The sequence below is a fragment of the Ochotona princeps genome, chromosome 1 (genome assembly GCF_030435755.1).
Source record: "Ochotona princeps isolate mOchPri1 chromosome 1, mOchPri1.hap1, whole genome shotgun sequence".
NCBI lineage: Eukaryota > Metazoa > Chordata > Mammalia > Lagomorpha > Ochotonidae > Ochotona > Ochotona princeps.
Genome location: NC_080832.1, coordinates 60,482,199 through 60,503,964, shown reverse-complemented (window position 1 = coordinate 60,503,964; position 21,766 = coordinate 60,482,199). Strand labels below are relative to the sequence as shown.

The 21,766-nt window shown below is 37.3% G+C and overlaps 1 protein-coding gene across 1 annotated transcript in view; it reads right to left on the bottom strand.

Annotated features, from left to right (window-relative positions):
* Positions 1-21,766, bottom strand: part of SIM1 (SIM bHLH transcription factor 1) — a 78,515-nt gene that overhangs the window by 16,868 nt on the left and 39,881 nt on the right. Inside the window, exon 9 of the mRNA XM_004580356.2 lies at positions 6,056-6,224. Within this exon, the coding sequence (XP_004580413.2) occupies positions 6,056-6,224 (169 nt within the window). The remainder of the gene's footprint in view (positions 1-6,055; positions 6,225-21,766) is intronic.

Here is a 21,766-nt window from a genome sequence, read left to right as displayed (position 1 = left end):
TCACCATGCTCTACATTAGATCTGCAACATTTATCCATTTTACCATTGAAAAATATTTTTCCCTTTGGCCAACATCTCCCCATTTCCTCTACCCTGGAAACCACTCTTGTACTCTTTTTCTATAATTTCAAAATTTTTAAACTGAAATGTAAATTGAGTCATACAATATTTGCTTTTTTATGAATTATTTCACTTAGCATAATGTTCCCAATATTCATACACTTTGCTAAAAATGACAAGATTCCCTTCCTTTTGAGACTGATTAATATTCCATTTTGTGTGTGTATATAGATGTATGTATCACAATTTCTGTGTGGTTAAATCTATCAGTGGATATATAGGTTGTTTCCATGTCTGATTTATTGTGAATAATGTTGAGATAAACAAGAAAATGCAGGGACCCTTTCGTGAAGATTTTATCTCCTTCAGGCACATACTGAGAAGTGGGATCACCGAGTCATAGGCTATCCCAGCTTTTAATTTGTGAAAGAATTTCTGAGAGTAGGTATTTGATCTAGGAATTAGGATATAGCTTGGAATGCCACATCCCATATTATAGTATCTGTTGATATCTGGGCTCTTCTCTCATTACTGATCTTAACCCTAGGAAGCATCAAGTACTTGGGTCCTGCACACCCATGTGGGAGAACCAGACTGAACTGGCTCCATTTTTCCCAGGCCCTGGGTGTTGTGGGAATTTTGGAAGTGAACCAGCAGATGGGAGATATTCTGTCTTTCTCTCTCCTCTCCTCTCCTATCCTCTCCTCTCCTCTCTTCTCCTCTCCTCTCCTCTCCTCTCCTCTCCTCTCCTCTCCTCTTCCTTTTTCCCTCCCTCCCCAGCTGTATTCTAGTACTACATTATCTTGATTAGTACACCTTTGTGACATAGTTTGAAATCAAGGAGTGTGACACCTTCACTTTGTTCTTTCTCGAGATTGTTTTGACTACTTAAGGCATTGCGTGATTCTATATGAATTGTACTTATATTTCTGTCTAGTCTTGTTCCTTTTCTAAGGGGGTGAAGCTTCCAGCTCTTATTTATCAATGAGAATTGATGTTAGCTGTGCGCTTGTCATTTAGCACTTTCATTAACTTGAAATATTTTCATTCTATAGCCAGTCCAAAAATAATATGCATGTATTAGGGACACTGTGTCATTTTATCGTTTGCTCTCCTACTGTGGTATATAATACTTACTGATTTGTGTGTGTTGAACCATCCTTGCGTCCCAAAGATAAATTCCACTTAATTGTAGTATGTGATCCTTTGAACATGATGTTCAATTTGGATTGTTAGCAGTTTGTTGAGAATGTTTGTATCTATGCTTACCAAAGTTATTGGCTTCTAATTTTCTTTTCTTATGGTATCATATTCTGGCTATGGAATCAAGAAAATGTTAGCCTCTTAAATAAGTTTGGAATTGCTTGATTTTTGATTTTTTTTCAATAACTTGAGAATGATGGGCATAATTTATCTTTGAAAGTGTGGTAAAAATCACAAGGCAAACCATGAGGACCTAAATATTTATTGTCTGAATATAAATTCAATCTTGTAACTCACTATTGATGTGTTCAGATTTCCAGTTTCTTAATTATTCAGACTTTCAAGTTTATGTCCTGGGAATTTATCTACTTCTAATTTATCCAGTTTGTTAGCAGATAGTTGGCTCACAGACATCTCCTATGAATCACTGTATTTTGTGGCATCAGTTCTAGTGTTGCCTCTTTCATTTCTGATTTTGTGTCCTTTTCTTTCTTTTTTGATTAGTCTAGCTAAAGATTTACCTATTTTGTGATCTTATCAAAAAAGCAACTCTGAGTTCTGTTGATCTTTGCTGTTTAACCTTCTATTTCAATTATTCCTGCTCTAATTTTATTACTGCCCTCTTTCTGCTATTCTTGGATTTAATGTATTCTTTATTTTACATATATTTGAAGTTCTTTTTCTCTTAGAATAAGCACTTACAAATTTACTTCTCAAAATTTATTTTGCTGCATCCTGTACATTTTTATGTATCAGGGTTCTACTTTCATTTTTATTGTCTTAATAATTTTTGTTGATCCTTTAATTTTTTTTTCCTTTTCAGCTCCTGGTTGTCCAAGAGTGTGTTATTTGATTTCTACATATTTGTGAATTTTCCAATTTTCTTCCTGTTACTGATTTTGAGTTTCATACCATGTGGTCAGATACACAGACTGATATAATTCCAACCTTCTTGAATCTATTAAGGTAAGGATAGAGAGAAGTCAAAATCCCTGGATACCACTGTCTATCCCTTCCCCCGACCTTGCACCTAAGGAATGAAAATTAAAAAGCTGAATTTATGACCTTGTGGCCCAACATGCTATAAGTCCTCTCTGGTTTTGTCTCCCAACTAGCCTACTGGCATAGTTCCCTAAGGAATCACCTTTAGCATGTTATTATTTCTTTTTAAGATATATTTTTCTTTTATTGGAAAGCCAGATATACAGAGAGGAGAGGAGACAGAGAGGAAGATATTTCGTTCTGTTGGTTCACTCCCCAGGTAGCCACAACAGCTGAAGCTGAGCCAATCTGAAGCCCAGAGCCTCTTCCAGGTCTCCCACATGGGTGTAGGGTCCCAAGGCTTTGGGCCATCCTTGACTGCTTTCCTAGGATACAAGTAGGAAGCTGGGTGGGAATCAGGGCTACTGGAATTAGAATTGGCACCCAAATGGGATCCCAGCGTGTGCAAAGCAAGGACTTTTGCCACTAGGCTACCGCACCAGGCCCACATGTTATTATTTATAATAGGTATTTAACTAAATGACAGAGTTACTAAAAAACTAGGGAACAATGCAAAGCACCTTGAGCCATTCAAAAATCATTCCCAAGGACACTGCTACCACAAACTAGGTGACAATCAACTATAAATTGTACAGGTTTTAAATGTTCATACAGGGGTGACTAAATAATCCAAAAAAACATTGTGGCTGCACATTCCAGCACACCAGACATGTGCTAGAAATTTTAGATATGCCTAACACATGAAAATCAAAACAAAGTAACTAATCAATACTATTGATAGAGCTATAAAATTACCCTTTGGGTAAAGTTTTCTAGGAAGTCCTATTAAAGATGCTAAAAATTTGCATGTTTAAAATATTTTAATATGAAAGCAACAAAAATATTATATCTTTATTTTTTATGAGTAGAAATAATTAAAATTATGTACAATTAAAAGCTTCACCACTGAGTCACTAACAAAGGTACTGTGCATCAACTGACATGTAAGAAGCAATTCAATACAAATATGCCATTAACTACCGAAAGTAAGCTTTTGAAGCATAATTTCAAAATAAATCTATAATGACCAAAATATATCAATAAGAACAAGTACAAGTAACCAAGCACAAAAATAATCCTATACCTTCTTTCTCTATTTGTCTTTTGCATCACCAGAAAAATTTCATTTTTATGGACTCAAATCAAGACATTCATGCTCTCATTTCCTGCTTAAAAACATTTATTAGTTCTCCACAAAACAAAGTTGGCCTAGCAAATATTTGTCATCAATGTTTTGGCACCAATCTGTCTCCCAATACCCACCTAACACCTAGTCCTCATTCAAGAAAACACACACTTTCTGCTTCATGCCCAGTCCCAAGCACAGTAATTGTGTGTTCTTGTCTTTCCTCATATTCTCAATCTTAAACCCTTTTTTCACTCCTTTATATCCACATACCTGAGTCCTACCCTCAAGGCGAGGCCACCCAGCAAAACCCTAGTCAGCCAAACCAGAGTACCCACTACTGACAGCTATAGAGCATTCAATCTTCTGTATACTTTGCCACTGTAGCTATCCTGTGAATAGTAATAATATTTCATATTTTACTTCTTTTATGCGTATACCTGTTACACAATAACTATATGGTCAGGTTAGTATCTTTCCACTCTAATTACTGAACTAGCATCTGCTAAGTCAAAGGAACTCAATAGCAATGATGCAGTAAAATTAGAAGTTAGTTATTCTTTAATAATATAATGGTGAGTTTGACCAAAAAACGTCTTTTGGCTAGCTAATTTTTTCTTCAAAAGTTCTAAGTATTTGGAAGCCAAGATGGATGGGCTTGTTGATAAATTTTTCTTTCTATAGATACAATGAAGAATGTGCTATGGATATTGTGCTTTTTCAACATGCACACAGAAGACACTTTCACACCACGACAATTTAATGCAAATGCCTATTCATTTGTCAATCTACATCAGTGACTCCTGATGTAAAAACAAAGGGAACATGTTTCATTGCTGAGTTCTATGCATACGCAGCCAACATAGTAAAACTCAGTCAACAACTGACTTAGCACCATGATTATCTAAACACAATTTTTAAATAACCACATAAATGTTAAGTAAACTTCATCTATGACTGTTTTTTCAAATAAAACATATGGCTAAAATTCTAAAGACTGCATTTAAACAAGTGTCAACATCAAAAAGAAATATGCTAACTTCAAGAGAAATCTTATGTGGACATTTATGTGCACATGAGCATGATTTTTATCTATCAGACACAAAAAAGTACAATTTTGGAGAGGTCAATGAGATAAAGATAGATTTTCCTACTTTCTACTTATCTGTATTTTTTTCAGCTATAAAACACTCATAACTTCCAGATTAACTCCTCCACGCTGACACACACACCAGGAGTAAAATAATGACAGTGAATGCATTTCTTTAAAGAACAGTTTACAGTAACTTAATAGACAGGTGTTAGCAGAGCATGAAAGAATATGGAGACTAAACAATAAGGTTTTGGAAATCCAACACAGAGATTTTGTTTTTATGGCTTAATTTTTGGTTACACTGGACAAACTTCTTAATATTTCCTAACTTAATTTCTTCTTTCATTAATGTGTTCATCACTCCTACATATTTAAGGAGATAACGACCCAAAGGCATATTACATTATTGAGAGTAAAAAAGAGACACTAACATTTCTTCTCAAGACACTGGATAGAACAAGAAAAGCTTTTGATTAGATGGTCAATAAAAACAAACAGTTCCAACTCCACAGCGACCTTAACTATAATTTACAAGTAACGGGCTCATTGCTCCTAGCAAAACTCTGAAAAAACCTAGGCATCAGACATCTATTGTCCCATTTGCTACAGTGAAAAAAACTTGGTCTCTGTGTAAGATTTCAAGCCAAGTGATCCAAGCCTCACCTGCTTTGCCAGGCCATAAGTAGGCAGCTGGATGGAAAGTAGAGCAGCCAGGACATGAACCAGTACCCATATGGGATCCTGGCACTTGCAAGTTGGGGATTTAGCCAAGGAGCCATCACGTCCGGCCCAACAATGTACACTTGTAAAACAACAGAGTAACACATCTCTGACAAGTAATTAAATAATTGTTTCTGCACCCACTATGTTGTTATTTTTATTTTTAAAATATATTTAAATTATAAATTATAAAAACACATTTTTTTTCCTTCCAAGAATCAGAACTTGTCTTTGTTACTTTGCATTGTTTCTGAAATACCTCTTTTTGACTTCATCATTTCAGTACCTCACCAACATGAGAAAAGAGGTGCTTTTCCTACCTTTTACACCATCTGGAAGGCCCGATCTATTTCATTCCTTCTCATAAATCTGTGTGCAAGTCTCATGACAAAATACATCCCTTAATTATTTGCCTCTGTCTGTGATTTTCTACTTCCCCTACTGTTCCACATCAAGCTCTTGTTTTCTATACATTGTTATCTGAATACATAACCTGACCAATAATAGCTGGAGAAAAGGAATATAGGATTAAATCCTTTTTAAAAAGGGGGGAGCAATATTTATAATTCTAAAAGCAACCAGACTCTCGTGACCTCTATATAAACTCAGTAAATCACAAAACAATTCCAAATTTTTATTAGCACATTTTAAAGGAAGAGGAGAAAGGAGATAATTTTAGAAAGCTTTCCAGATGCATACAAATTTCAAATTTATTAAAACCAGATAATTAATTCCAAACAATTTTCATACTTCCTTAACCTGAGATCAAACCTTCACAAATAAAAAAAGCTGCAAAACAGCAATGCACTTACCTGAGGGTAAGGGGAAGTCCTGGATTTGGATTTTGAGCTGGAGAGCCGGGATTTGGCCCCCTTCCTGTTGTCAGTCAGGGTAGGTGTAGAGCTGCTGGCATAGGAGAAGGCTGGTTTTGAGGCTGAGATCTGATCCAGAGAGAGCTGTAGGCCTTTGTATTCCGTGTCTCTGTGGGATAGGAAGACAAAACCCTTAGTCAGCCACCAACGGAAATGGATCAACGCATTCTCTCATGAAGAAAAATAGTAATCCATATTTGAAAGGGAAGCAAACAAAAGTTAGCCATATAACTGGTTTTAAATACCTAATTTACTCCAGAACACTAATTTTTAATCAGTTTGTGTTAATGTAACTGCCACAGATATTAGCCTAACTACAAGATACTCCAATGTCTTGTTTTAAAAATGTATTTTAGGGCCTGGTAAGATAGCCAAGTGGCCAAAGTCCTCATCTTGCATGAGCCAGGATCCCATATGGATGGCAGTTTATGTCCTGGCTGCTCCTTTTCCCATATAACTCCCTGCTTGTGGCCTGGGAAAGCAGTAGAGGATGGTCAAAGGCCTTGGGACCCTGCACCCAAGTGGAGACCTGGAAGAGGCTCCGGGCTCCTGGCTTCAGATTGGCTCAACTCCAGCCAGTGCAGCCACTTTTGGAATGAACCAACAGAATGAAGAGCTTTCTCTGTATCTCCTTCTCTCTGTATACCTGCCTTTCCAATAAAAATAAATCTCTTTTTTAAATGTATTTTAATTATCTTTATTTGTTAAATAGGACCTGAACCCATAACTTGTATTATTCAATTTCTCTCAGCTTTTATATCCTCATTGATGAGATATGACATATGAAACTTACTCTACAGGTGTTCCACATGGGGTGAACTCCTCAGACAGTGGGCAGCAGATGCCATATGAATACTGTCAACAAATATGTCCTCTACCATTTATTCTGAGATCAATCATTTTGTAAACTTTTCAAACATTCCTACAGCTATCTAACTGTGGAACAAGACTTACAAATAGTTAAAAAAAAAATCGCTTTCAACAGGCTAATTCAATCCCTTTAGGGTAGATTTTTATCACCAGTTCTTTCCATTCCTTCTTTCATCCAATATACATTTATTGAACTCCTAATATAAACCACATTTTGTGTTACGTGGAGACGTAAGAATAAAAAAGACATCCAAAACCCCTGCTCTTGCATAGAGATTATTCTATTAGAGAGTAAATAAACAATGAACTAAGCTACACACAATTGCATTCAATGATGAAATGGATCAGGAGTCTTTTTGGAATTCCCTTTTTTTTTTTTCTTTTAATTGATTGACTCGAAAGTCAAATTTACACAGAGGAAGAGACAGAGATCTATCTGCTGATTCACTCTCCAGTGGTCACAACAGCCAGCGCTAGACCCATCCAAAATCAGGAGTCTGGAGTATTTTTCAGATCTTCATGTGGATTCTAGGGCTCAAGCGCTTGGGACATCTTCCATTGCTCTCCTAGGCACACCAGTAGGGATCTGGATTGGAGGCCAAGCAGCTAGTCATAGAACGGGTGCCACTATGGAATATTAGCATCTCAGGCAATGGTCTCACTCACCTTACCACAATGCAGAGCTCAGAAGTTGATTTCAGAGACACTGTTTGACACACCTAGAAGCTAAAGATGAGAATCTTGACTCTACTCACAGATACAGCCTCTCTCTCTTTTCCAGCAGCAGTAAATCTTGTCTAGCTCTTCAGTTTTCGTAAAAGAACATGAACCTTTTCACTTCAAAGTTTCAGAGAGTCTTATGAAGAATCATGGAAGAATTTTCTGTCAGTTTCCAGAACTAGTCAGGTTGCTTTTGGGCAACTGATTTCTTTTTAACCTCAAGAACACAAAATCATACAACACACTACGTTATCGTCTGTGTGAGAAGTCAGAAAGCTCTAAGCTTTTTGTAATCACTTCTAACAAGGGTTCAAAGTCATCATGACAGATATTTGTGACACTAACTCTAGTGCCTACCTTAGTTTTATTATTTTTTCTTTCTTGAAATTCTCAAATAGGCTCACTTTTTAAAAGAACTGACATACATTTTTAATACTCTTTGGATTAATAAATATATATAATTAAATTAATGAAATGATTAATATGTATGTTTGTGTGTGACCAGCACATTCAATGGATTACAAATATTCATGTATCTTTCCCTGCTTTTACTATTTTTGTTTTTCATTAAAAAAAACTAGGCAAAAGGAAAAACATAATTTGGTTGTTGAAAATTGTTGCAAGAGTAGATTTTAACAGTGTTCTCATCTTAAAAACAATGATAAATATATAACAATAATGCATATGTTCAATTTAGCCATTACAGAATGTTTACCAAAATCTCCTATTGTATATCATTAATATATCAGTTTTCATTTAGTAATTTAAAAAGAGAAAATAGTTTGATTCAGGTAACAAGTTCCTCAAGTGAGTGGCAGCAGTAATCAATAAGATGATTCCAATATTAACACTGCCACAAACTATAGTGCAGTTAAATATATCCTCAAATTACAATGGCTTTGTATCAAATAATTGGCTCCTTTATCCCCAGCTTCCACATCAGTTGATTCAATTCATTACAAATTAAAAATTTTCAGGGAAAAATATTGTACATCTAGTGAACATGTACAGACTTATTCCTCTCATTATTCCCTAACCAATGCAATGTTTCCTTAGCATTTACATTGTACTGGGTTCTAAAAGTATCCTAGGGATAGTGTAAAGTATACAGAAAGATGTGTACCATTTAGGTAAGGAACTTCAGCATCCTCATATTTTGATGCCTAAAGTAGGCCCTACAACCAATTCCCCTGATACTGTGGGATGACTATAATCTATTCACTCAATGCAATGTTTAAAAATATTCCACATAGCTAAAAACTTAGCAATCAATATAGCAACTTGTTTTCCAAGTTGCATTACCAGTTGTGTCATTTGTCTCTTCACACTCTACCAACTCCTTCTAATAATAATACAGGCTCAAACCCTCATCATTCAGAAATTAGTTGCCCCCAAAATGTGGCTCCTGCCTTATTTTCATAACAATATTTCAATGTTTTCCTTCAGCAGCTCCTTACTTCTTCCAAATAGTTTTCCCCAAACAAACCTCACACTTTGTTGAGCTATTTTCCTCCCTCAAAACATGACTATAAACTTCCTACAAAGAATCAACTGATATCCCACTCACGGCTCTGTAAAGCCCTCCTGACTGCTCATCGATCAGTTGCTATTTGCTGAGTGCCTCCTCCTTGTGGAGCCCTGTCCTAGAGACTGGGAGACATCAATGAACAGAAGGGTCAAGTCCCTGCCTCCCGTGAAGAAGGCACCAGGACCAGTTCCTGAAAGAAGTTGGGAGAGGTCCTGAACCTTTTTCTCCTCTAATCTTTTACAAATGACTATGTCTTGTCCAAGTGCTCTCTAACTTTCAAAGCATGAGTCAAGATGATGCAGTTATATTCCAAGGCTATTTGCACAATATTCCTACTGACAGAGGAGGAATATGATGACAAGGATGCAATTAAGAAAGAATAATTTTCTCCAAAAGAATACAAATAACTTGCAACCCTTTCTCTGTTGAAAAAGACTTCAACGATCTGTGAATTCTCAGATTCACCAGCCCAGTGGCAGCAGTGAGTAGTCAAGCATTGAATGCTGACAGGAGGGGGCCTCCACCCTTGGGTATCTCCTATGTCAAATACTTTTTCTCCCTGTTCATCAGAGCATTTGTTCAATCCCTGTGTGGTGGAACCTAGACTAAGAATCAAAGTTGTATTTCCCAGAAAATATGGTCAAACAATTTTGTAATCCCATTCTTAATGAAACATTTCAGCACATGGATTTCATGGCTGTAAGTACGGAGTAAACAAAGATTCATTTTTCTCTTACCCACTTTCAGATCCCAGAGGTTGACAGTTCAACTACCGAAAAAGTTTTACAGAAAATTTTGCAAAGCTTCCAAGGGTAGACATACTCAAACAAAATTTTTTAAAAGTCAAGTTTTATTTAAAATTTTGAATAAATTTAAATGAATAAGACATTAAATCAATAAATGGCTTAAAATTCTACAAATCACATAAAGATTCTGATCAATATAAGAACAGTTCTACATATGCTATCGATAAATTAATAAGATGTTGAAGTTTTATATATAAAAATATATAGACAGGTTATTGATTTAATAGGAGATTTTGATTTAAGATATTTTGGGTTTAAGTTTGAGTTCCATTCTTCACTCCAGCTTTCTGCTAACACATAACATTAAAGGCAGCAGGCAATGGCACGAGTAGTTGGATCCTATCACATTAGAGACCCATATTGAGTTCCTGCCACCCAGCTTCAACGTTGCCCTGCTTTAGTTAGTGCAAGAATTCAAGAGAGAAGCAGTAGACAGGAGGTCTCTGTCTGTCTGCCTTTCAAATGAACTAAACTAGCAGATAAATATGTATATGAACATACATACACACATACAGAATTCACCAAAATTTATAAGACTTTTAAGTCAAATCAATCAAGGTTTAAGACCCTCTGCCTCTCATTGCGTAACAACCCATCTAGGCCTCAATTTTCTCTTTGTCATTCACAAAGATGTGGTGAGGGTTAGATAAAATATTATGTAGAAAATTGACAATATAGTACCCAGAATAGAGTAAATGTCAAAAAAACAATATTTCTTAACTTCCAAACACCAGCATTTACAGTTATACTTGCTACTGTACATCTCTGCACCCCAAATGTATTTTAATTCTCTGTTACATTTTAGTCTCTAGACTCTTACTGTCATACGGCCAAAATACTTACTAGGGTAAGTTCTTTTTTGTTAAGTTATCACATGAAGGCCTTAGAGAAACGCAGTCAGTCTCAAAAGAAGTCAGTATTCCTGTTTCTCCATTGAAAACTCCAACAGTTCAAAAGATGTGTAAGGATGAAAAGCACAATAAAAAAAAACTCACTTAAAAACATTTCAAGTGTGGTTGATGTGCTGCCAAGAGCAACTCTGAATGGCGAATTCACTAACAACAAAGCATTTGTTTTACTTTTAGAATTCTATTAAGTTGAGCATTTCAATTGTATAGCTTAAAGGGCTGGATGCTGATGAGAATCACATTATGAGTTCCATTTCCCTCTTCCAAACTGAAATACAAAGAAAAATCTGGCCCTTCTCTCTTTTCATGAATGAGACATATTCTGCTATCATGTATGTCCTCAACTTATACATATACTTAATAAAGTCATTTGTTTAATGCTTCCCTCCAGAGCAAGACAAAACAAAATACTGACTTAGCTGATTTTAACTAAGGACATTGCCCTCCTATGCAGTTAACACCGTCTTAAAAAGTGCCCCCATAGATCCTGTCTGGGGCTCCATAGATAGTATCTCAGTCTATTAGACAAGTCTAGCCTATCAAAAGAAAAACTGTGGCATGTGCCACTTGGCGAGTTCTTCAAAAGGCTGTTGAAAACAATTTACATTTGGGTACATTTTCTTCTTTTAATGATTTGTATAAGAGCTTCAGATATCCTCAGGCACCTCAGCACTAAAAGCAAAATGAAATGGGTAATTTGCAATCACTAGGACTTGCAGCTTGTCAATCTAACCCATATTTGCACAGACCAAAGTAATCCTCTTATTTCATTATGGACAGTCAGAAATCATTCAATTTGCAGAACTAACCATCTGAGTCTACTTTAAACTTTTTAATAGTCATGTACATATTTGGAATAACTCAAATTTTAATAGAAAAAATGGGGGTCATTGCATCATTGGCCCGCCTCAGCTTTGCCTTAAGCAATATGCCACAACTACTCATTAGGTCAATATCAACTTGTGATGTGGAAAGTCCAGTGTGATATACTTGCAGAGCTGAGGGAAGGTATGTTCACCACCAGAAGGTACTATCAGCTTCCAAGAAATACACTGATAGTATTTCTATTATTTCAACTGGGATACTGCCCTCCATAATGTCAACAGCCACACTAACATATTTATTACCTTCAAATGGGCTGGAGTGAGTGTACAGAAAAGCAATCAACAGTGTTTTATCAGCTGAGTCAAAATTATTTGCAAAAAATTTTCCCTTCAATTGCACTACAGTATATTCCACTCTCATTTTAAATGGTTGAAATTTTGCTTCTTTCATGTCAATTTTGAATCTTCTGGCCATTCTGAAACTCCTTTGTTAACTTTATGCTATGTGGTAATTCTTAAAAAGAGTTGCCAAATTTCACAATTGAGCATTTTTTTCAAACAGCTGAAGGTGATCAAATTACCCAGAAAAACGTGGAAACAAAGACATACAATTGATTTGGCTCCAAAGGCGCTGATTGAAATAAGCAGAGGATTGCATTAAACCGTGATCGGATTAAATGGGAATGACTGTGCCTTACACTAAACTTTTTAATTGGATTCTAGAGTCACTGTTACACAAAGTGCATGACCTCCTTTGTATTCTGGCAGGGTTGCTGCCTGGCCATTGGGTAAACTTTCACATCAGAGAGACCTGCTTTATGTTTCATTTTCAGGCTCCTGGGGAGCCCAGCAGAGAGAGCTGATAAGGAGGATTCCACACTGTGCCGGGCTCACAGACTCAAAACAATCTGCTGGGAAATTAGACTAAGGCACCCTTGGAAATGTAATAGTCTCCACTAATAAGTGGATTTCTGTCTGCCCCTTATAGTTTCCTCCATTTGATTTGGCAAATTTAGGGGGTCTGCCAAAAGTCTTTGATTTTACATCAACATACATAAACATTGCCTCTTCCTGGAAACCATCTTTCTCTTCTATTTTGAAGATTTCAGATCATGTGCTATGGCATGATAGTGCCAAAAGGGCATAGAATGGCTTAACACAAAGTTTACTATCACACTGGGATGTCATGAAGGGAAGACATAGATACAATCAACAAGCAAACAGTAATTACCACAAAGGAAGGCAAGAAACTAATTCCAGCTCATTCCAAGCCTGCCATTGCACTGCATCTAACTTTATTTCGTCAGTCTATGACTTTCCCCAGCTGTGTAGCACTCAGTACCCTTACCCTCATTTGACACTTCCAATATGTTCTCTCACAGTGTGATCAATGAATGTCATATCTGGACAAACACTTTGTAAATTGCCTTTCTCATAACATCTTTTATCTGTGGTCTCATACTGTATCTTGAGTAGAACTGGTGCTCACTTGAAAGTGCTTAATAAAATAATTCTCATTAATTTTAAGTTGCACTCATCTCAAATCCAAATGACCAGAATTTCACAAAATAGGCAAGTCTATTCAGGTAAAGGAGAAATAGGTGCCTGCTAAGTAAGCAAATTTACATGAGAAGCTTCTTTATTTAAGATTTATTTATTGAAAGGCATATAGGGAGAGATCCACCTTTCATCCAGTGGTTCACTCCCAAAAGGTGACAATGACCAGTTTAAGGTCAAACCAGGCAGGAGGCAGGAGACCCACTCAGGACTCCCAAGCGTGCAGAGGCCAAGCCCTTGGACCATCTCTGCTGCTTTCCCAAGATCATTAGCAGGAAGCTGGTCCATAAGTGGAAAAGCCAGGACTTGAACTTGCACCCAAATGGAATACTGGCATTACAAGTGGCTGCCTAACCATGCCACAATGCCACCCCAACATGAGAGATTATTTTAATGCCTAGAGTATAATTAATGATAATTCTGAAATTCTGTGAAGTCTTAAGATAATATCTTATTGTCTTAGTATTCTGAATATTAATATGCACTCTTATCAGTTTATAATCCAGGCATACTTTATTTAATACTTCAGCAAAGCAGAATACTAAATAGATTTCATCCTCAACCATTATTTTTTTACATATAAAGATTTATTATTATTGGAAAACCGGATATACAGAGAGGAGGAGAGACAGAGAGGAAGATCTTCCATCCCATGATTCACTCCCCAAGTGAGCCGCAACGGGCCGATGCGCGCCGATCCGAAGCCGGGAACCAGGAACCTCTTCCAGGTCTCCCACGCGGGTGCAGGGTCCCAAAGCTTTGGGCCGTCCTCAACTGCCTTCCCAGGCCACAAGCAGGGAGCTGGATGGGAAGTGGAGCTGCTGGGACTAGAACCGGCGCCCATATGGGATCCCAGGGCTTTCAAGGCGAGGACTTTAGCTGCTAGGCCACGCCGCCAGGCCCTCAACCATTATTTTTTAACTGTTACAATTACATTGAAGAATTTAGGAGGAATAGTGCTTTAATCCCATGGAGATATAATTTTTATAAAACATTGATAAGAACAATAACTTCATGACCAAAAAATAACAAAAGAATGTAAACAATGCAAATTACTAAGAAATATTTAAGATACAGCATCATAAGCAATATTCTATATGCATTAAAACAACTGACAGATTCTAGTTTCACTTTGAAGTTGCAAATATTTCTTAAACAATGATAAATTAATGAAGATAAAATAAGTGGTCAGTTTTTATGTATTAGTAAGAAAATAAAGAGTAAAATTTATCGACAGTCATAAAAATAACTGAAGAGGGCCTGGCATGGTAGCACAGCAGCTAAAGCCATCACCTTGAACACACATATGGGTGCTGTTTCTAATCCCAGTGGCCCCACTTCCCATTTGGCTCCCTGCTTGTGGCCTGGGAAAGCAGTTGAGGACAGCCCAAAGGCTTGGGACCCTGCACCCGTGTGGGAGACCCAGAAGAGGCTCCGGGCTCCTGGCTCCTGACTTCAGATTAACTCAGCTCTAGCTGTTGTGGCCGCTTGAGGAATGAATCAATGGACAGAAGATCTTGCTCTCTGTCTCTCCTCTTCTCTGGATATCTGACTTCCCAATTTAAAACAATAATAATAAATTTTTTAAATGTATTAAAAATAATTAAAGAAAAATATCAAAGGTCTATACACAGTGAACCATCATCGTGCACAGTGGATTAAGCCATCATTTTCAATCTCGACATCACATTTTGGCATGCCAGTTCAAGTCCCAGTTGCCTTACTTCTGATAGCTTCCTGCTAATGTGCCTAGGAAAGAAACAGATGATGATCCACGTACTCCCTGACTCCCAGTTCCAGCCTTCTGGCTATTGCAAGCTTTCAAGAAGTGAACCAGGGCCCAGTACGGTAGCCTAGCAGCTAAAGTCCATGCCTTGCATGCACCAGGATTCCATATGGGCACCGGTTCTAATCCTGGCTGCCCCGCTTCCCATTCAGCTCCCTGCTTGTGGCCTGGAAAAGCCATTGAAAATAGCCCAACACCTTGGGACCCTACTTGGGAGACCAGGAAAAGGCTCTGGCCTCCTGGCTTCAGATTGGCTCAGCTCCAGCCATTGTGGCCACTTGGGGAGTGAATCAACAGACAGAAATCTTCCTCTCTCTCCTCCGCCTCTCTGTGTATCTGACTTTCCAATAAAAATAATATAAATCTCTAAAAAAACAGAAAAAGAAGTGAACCAGTGGACCGAAAATAAGTCTCTCTCTCTTTCTTAAATAACTAAAGTCTTTTAAAATTATGATTCCTTATGAAGGACTTTACCACTGTGGTAAAATGGGTAAAATCTGTCGGGGGTGGGAGTTTAGGGGGAAATCCAGTCTATATGAAATTGTACCACATAATTCAAAAATTCAAAATAAAAATATATATTAAAAATTCTCTATGTGTCTGCTTATCGCAGCATAGTTTCTTATATTTAATTGGAAACCAAGAACCAACAATAAAGTAATTACTATAGTATACTTATGTGAAAAATATTAAACACTCATTAAATTTTTGAGTCTAGTAACATGAAAACCATTATGATTAAATGAAAAAATATCTCCTTTAACTTAACAAGTACTACATATGCATAGTTTAAAGTAAAAAAATAAAATGTTATCAGTGGATATTTGGAAAGCAGTTTAAAATTTTTGTTCTTCTTTTAGTATCTCTCTGTATTATTCTAATTTTTTCTATAAAAAGCACCTTGACTTTCGTCACCAAGAAAAAAATAGAGCATTTCTTCAGAAAAACACTGAGGCAAATTTCAGCTACTTCACATCAAAACGATTCACCAGGTGGGCATTGTGGCATAGGAGATAAAGTCACCATCTGCAATGCCAGCTTCCCAGACTGGTAACAATCAGAGTCCTGGCTGCCCTACTTCCAATCCAGCTCCCTAATAGCCCGGGAAAAGCAGCAGAAGGTGGCTCAAGTGGTTGGGTCGCTCACCCGCATGGGAGCTCCTGATTCTGGTTCCTAGCTTTGCCTCAGCCCAGCATGGAGCCAGTGTATCCATTTAGGGAGTGAAGCAACACACATGGAATATATCTCTCTTGTGCTCGCTCTCTCTATCTCGCTCTCTCTCTCTCTCTCTCTCTCTTTCTCTAACTTTGCCTTTCAAGTAAATAAATAAACCTTTAAAAAAGAAATAAAAGAAAGGGCTTAGATGTCAGGATGACCCAGTGGTTTAATGCGCTGCGTTCAGAAAGAACTCACCAACTTCTTTTCTTTATATTCCCAGGGTTGCTTCTATTTCGTTGTAAATTATAGTAAAGAAAGCACTACTGAGTTTCCTTGCCCATAGAATCAACTTCTCAGCATATTACTTTAAAATTTTTAAATGTCCAAAATGTCAGAGTTCTCTCCCAGTGCCTGTAAGTTTCACTTAACTTCTGATCCATTTTCCACCCTTATTATCTAATTATGTCTCTGAAAATTTTCAAATGAACTATGTAATTTTAAGTTTTCTATAAAGAATATAACAGTATAATTCTTTTAAAAGGAAGTCCTATCACATAGTTTCTTATATTTCATTGCATATGAATTATAAACTTTATTTATCATTGCTCAAGTGAAGTAAATCATAATTTGTGAATCATAATTGCTACTCTAAGTAACTTCAACGTGAGCTCAGAAATTCATTCCAAATTTTGTGGTTAGTTTTAAATGTATTTGTGATTTTCAGGTCTAAAGTTCAAATCCTATTTTTTAGTGTCTTCAAATCAGCACAAATCAAACACAAAATGTGCTTCCTCCTTTCAAAAATACGTAAATAAGTGGTAGCTGTTTGGCATAAGTGTTAAAATGCCTCTTGAGAGCCCTAAATACTATACATGAGTTCATATCCCAGTTCCATTCGCAATTTGGCTCATGTACTTAGATTCTTGCTACCAGGGTGGGAGATCTAAACTGAACTTCCAGGCCCTAACTTTGGTTAACCCACCACTGACTGTAGAAGGCAACTGAGTATGTGAACCAGCTGATGGGAAATCTGTGAGTCTCTGTCTTCCTTCCCCCTTACTGTGTGTCTTAAAATAAATATTTAAAAGAATACATTAAAAATAATCAGAAGCCTCTCCTACAATATGAAACCTTTATTTTAATCCACTTTTAGAAGTGTCAAATATAACAAAAAAAGCATTATTAACATTAACCAAATTTGTCTTTCTAAATTTTCAACAAATAGGAAATAAGATGAACAGATGTGAACCCAGCAGCTCTCTTTTGTTCTTTCATTATTTCCCACCTCCTTATAAGTCTCTGTCTGTACCCCCTTCATCGTGCAGTAAACTGATGTTTGTGTTATAGAACTTTCAGAGTCATTGAGAGTGCATTTGAAACAGTGCTTAAGACACACTTGGAATATCCACATTCCCTACAAAATGCCTGGGTTCAAGTCCAATTGCAGCTTCCTGAAAATATGCACTCTATAGAAGGTGATGCCAACTTGAGTCTCTGCATCCATATGAGAGATCTAGGCTGAGTTCTTGGCTGCTGGCTTCAGCCTCGACCAAACTAGCTGCTGCAGGCTTCTAGGGCGTAAACTACTGAGTGATGGATATTTCTCTCTCCTTCCTTCACCCTCACCCTCCAATCCCCTTTGACCTCTCCCTCCCTGTCTCTCTTCCTTTCAGATTATAAAATTGCAAACAGAACCCCTCCAAGACATAAAATAGCTAAGTAATGGGGGAATTCCAGCACCAACATCTCATGTTTGTTTGATGCTATGGTCTCACAGGAACAGCTTTCTCATATGGTTAGATTCTCAACAAATCTGAATCCTACCTCTAAAAATGTCCTCTGTCAGAGTAAGTGAAAGAAGGACACTTCTTATTTCCAATCCCACACAAGTCCTAAGAATATAAACGATCTGTAGCAGGACAATCTAGACTCCATGCTCAATGCCAAAGAGTCCCCAAATTCTCCCACAGAATCTCATGTGGAAGGATTCCATATGGCCAAACATTTTAGAATTGCTGTAAGTTCTGGGTTTTTCGTACAATGTAAAGGTATTTTTGATTATACAAAAGTAGAACCTCAAACTTCAAACACTCAGGAAAAAAACAGCAAAAAAATGATGTGATGCAATGTTTTCAAATGCACAAGCCCTGTTTGGTTAACTTTAATATCTTTGAATATGTCCTATAACATTTATTCTTGATTAAACATCTTCTAGATAGTTAATCATTAATGGTTTCTTTACAGTTGCTATGCAAACAGTTCATTCATGCTCATAACATTCCAGATCTCAGAGACATATTATTTAATTGGATTCATTTATTTCTAATCTCCTTAAGCTCTTACAACTGTAATGCTTGACTAAATATACATTAAACTCTATGATTAAAGTGACTAAGATAAATTTGAGATATATTTTGAGAATACAAATTCACAATTCATTAAAATATTTATCATCATCATGTCAATGTGCCTCAGTATTCAGACATTTTTTTTAAATTTCCTGATTGGTTGTATTTAAGCAAAACAAGTTCTGAATGTTTGCTGGAGATTTTGGATGGCCCAGTGAAATGCCATGATTTTCACTGTCAGTATGCTTGGAGTCAGAGAGCTTATGTAATACTATATAGAGTATGTATTTATAAATGGCACCTATGACCAAAAACAGATTAGACAGCAGCCTGTTTTCTGGAGCTAGAGAAGCTTCTGAAGATGTCTCAGCAGAGTTTTATGGCTGAAGCTGAAAATCTATTTATTTACTTGACTTAAAAAATGGCCCTAACAATAGTTATATGACTCATCTGCTGACAATACGATTTATCAGCTCCATTTCCTGAAGTAGTGGTTCTCAAACTTCATCATGCATAAATGCCCCTGAAGAACTTGTTATAATATAGCCTACCTTTTTCCACCCCTTATAGTTCTCACATGTAGGTCTAGGATACAACCCAGGACTTGGCAATTTTGAAATTCATTTACATTTAATCATGTGAAAGAAACAAACTGACAAAGAGATCTCCACTCACTGATTTATTCCCCAGATGCCCAAAGTAGCAAGGCTTGGCCAGACCAAAGGCAGCAGCTGTGAACTCAATCCAGGTTTCCCACATATGTGGCAGGAATTCAAACATTCAGGCCATCAAACCTGCCACCTTCCAGGGCACACACTGGAAGCTAGAAACAAAACAGGTCAGGCAGGACTCCAACCCAGGGATCTAAATACAAGATGAGGACATCCCAAAAGACCTCTTCATTACTACAAACCCTCCAATACTTTGCCTGTTAAGCATGCTGTTAGTGTTGCTGATGCTGCATTCATGAGCTGTACTTCAAGAACTGGAGCAGTTGTTGTGTGGGGTGAGAAAGCCTAACAGGTGAAAGGGGACCACAGGAAACTTGGAAACCACTGAAAAGGGAAGGAATATTCAAAAGACAAAGTTCAACTGCACTTTCCCTGATGCCTAACTTCACACATTTTCTTGCATCAAATTGCCCCTTCCCCTAACTCTAACTAATCTTCTTCCTATATATAAACCTGCTTTGGGGTACTCTGATATCTGAAGACACTGAAACATTACAGAGGTGCCTAGCTACATCTTCAGGCTAATTCTCTTTCCTGTTAACTCTCTGGTGTGATTCATTCTATTAGGCTTAAATTCCAGGTGTTGATGACCCATCTCCAGTTCAAACCTTCCCACTTCACAGACACCTAAATCCAACCAACTATGTACTGTTTCTACTCTGAAAACAAACATCTCAAAGGTAAGAATATTCACACTCAACTCAGGATGAAATCCTATGAAGTCACTGAGGCTTGACAGAACCTGTTAGATCAGTGGGCCTAACGTCAGCCCTTCCATTCATCCAAGCGGTTCAGGATCTGTTCAGGAATCCTACCATTTGCTCACATCTCAAATCCAATCCATTTGCAAATTCTATCAGGTCTACTTTCAAAGTACATCCCAAATCTGACCTTTTACCACTACCTCCCTCTTCATCATCACCTTCCCTCACCTAAACAATTAAAATCATTTCCAAGTTCTTTTCCCTGTCCCTATTTCCACCTTCTACACTATTTTGTAAACTAATGAGAATGATCTTTTCCTATCACACATTGGACTATACCATGTCTGTGTTCAGGACTGTCCAATGACTTCCCAAAGTATTCAAGAACAAACACAACAACCCTTTCTGTTGCTCTATGTCATCTCCCCCAAGTCTTCCCTTCCTCGCCCTGCAGCAGCCATCATGCCATCTCTGCTCCTCAGCAAGCCAAACTGCTTTCCACGGAGCCTTTATATCTCTTCCCTCTCCCAGGAGTGCTCTCCCTGCAGATCTGAGTCTGAATGACTCCCTTCTTCCTTCAGCACCACTCAGAAAGGCCTTTCTTGACTGTACCCACCTCTGATAACATTTCTGTATTGGTTTTTGATTTGTTTGGCATTTTAGTTGCTTCCACGTAATAATGTCTTTTCACTAACATGTATGCTCCAATTGGGTAAATGCTTTGTCTCTTCTGATCGTAAGTAATGCTAACACAGACCCTGACAGATAGTAAGCATTAGAGAATACTTGCTGAGTTACTGCATAAACTACCCCTAGGTTGCCAGAGACAGGACTACATTCTAAAACATTTCTTATCATCCTATTAATTAGAGAAACAGAAATTAAACTGAATCTAATAATAGAAATTTGTTTATAATCAAAGTCCTATTGAGTCAACCAAGCAGAGACACAAATAGAAGAGAGATCCTACCACAAAATGCTGTGTAAAGACTCTAAATATTTCCTCCAGATTTCAATTAGCCTTCACTATAAAACACTATCCTGCACTTAGCTATTCCTTTAACTACTTTAATTGGAGGAATGAAATTGACACCGCCTCTGCCCTCCCTTTGGTAGGCTTCATTCTTCCAGCATTTCTAAGCTGTAACCCTGTGGGAGTCCATTACCCATATCCAACACAACAAATACTTCCCTTTGCCAGGATTGTAGTTAGAGTTCAACAGCAAAAATGAATGCCATGACTTCCAATACTTAGTCTCTTAATGGCTTGCAAAAAATGCAATGAAGAATTTTTTGCCACATTTGGTTACACCTGAAAAACAGCAGTTCTTCATTTGTTGAGCATTTGAACACCAATATCAGTTAATGGTAGGTGTTGAAAGAGGTGAACCTCATAGGTTCTTACTTTCTGTTACCAAAACACATTCAAGTGATCACAAGCAGAAAGAGCAAAATTAATGACTCAGGAACAGCAGTAATCTGCAAAGAAGCTTGAACCCAAGGACACCATCTTTACAATGGTTTTCAATAGGAAGACATAAGAGACAGCACATTTTAAGAATACATTACTAGAATATGTTTCTATTCTTTGTGAGATGTAAAAAGTGACAGAAGACTTGGTTTTAAAGATACAAACACAGAATCCCACCTTAATGGACACCATTATGACATCCAGTTCAACATAATGAGACTATTTCCACAACTGGCCATC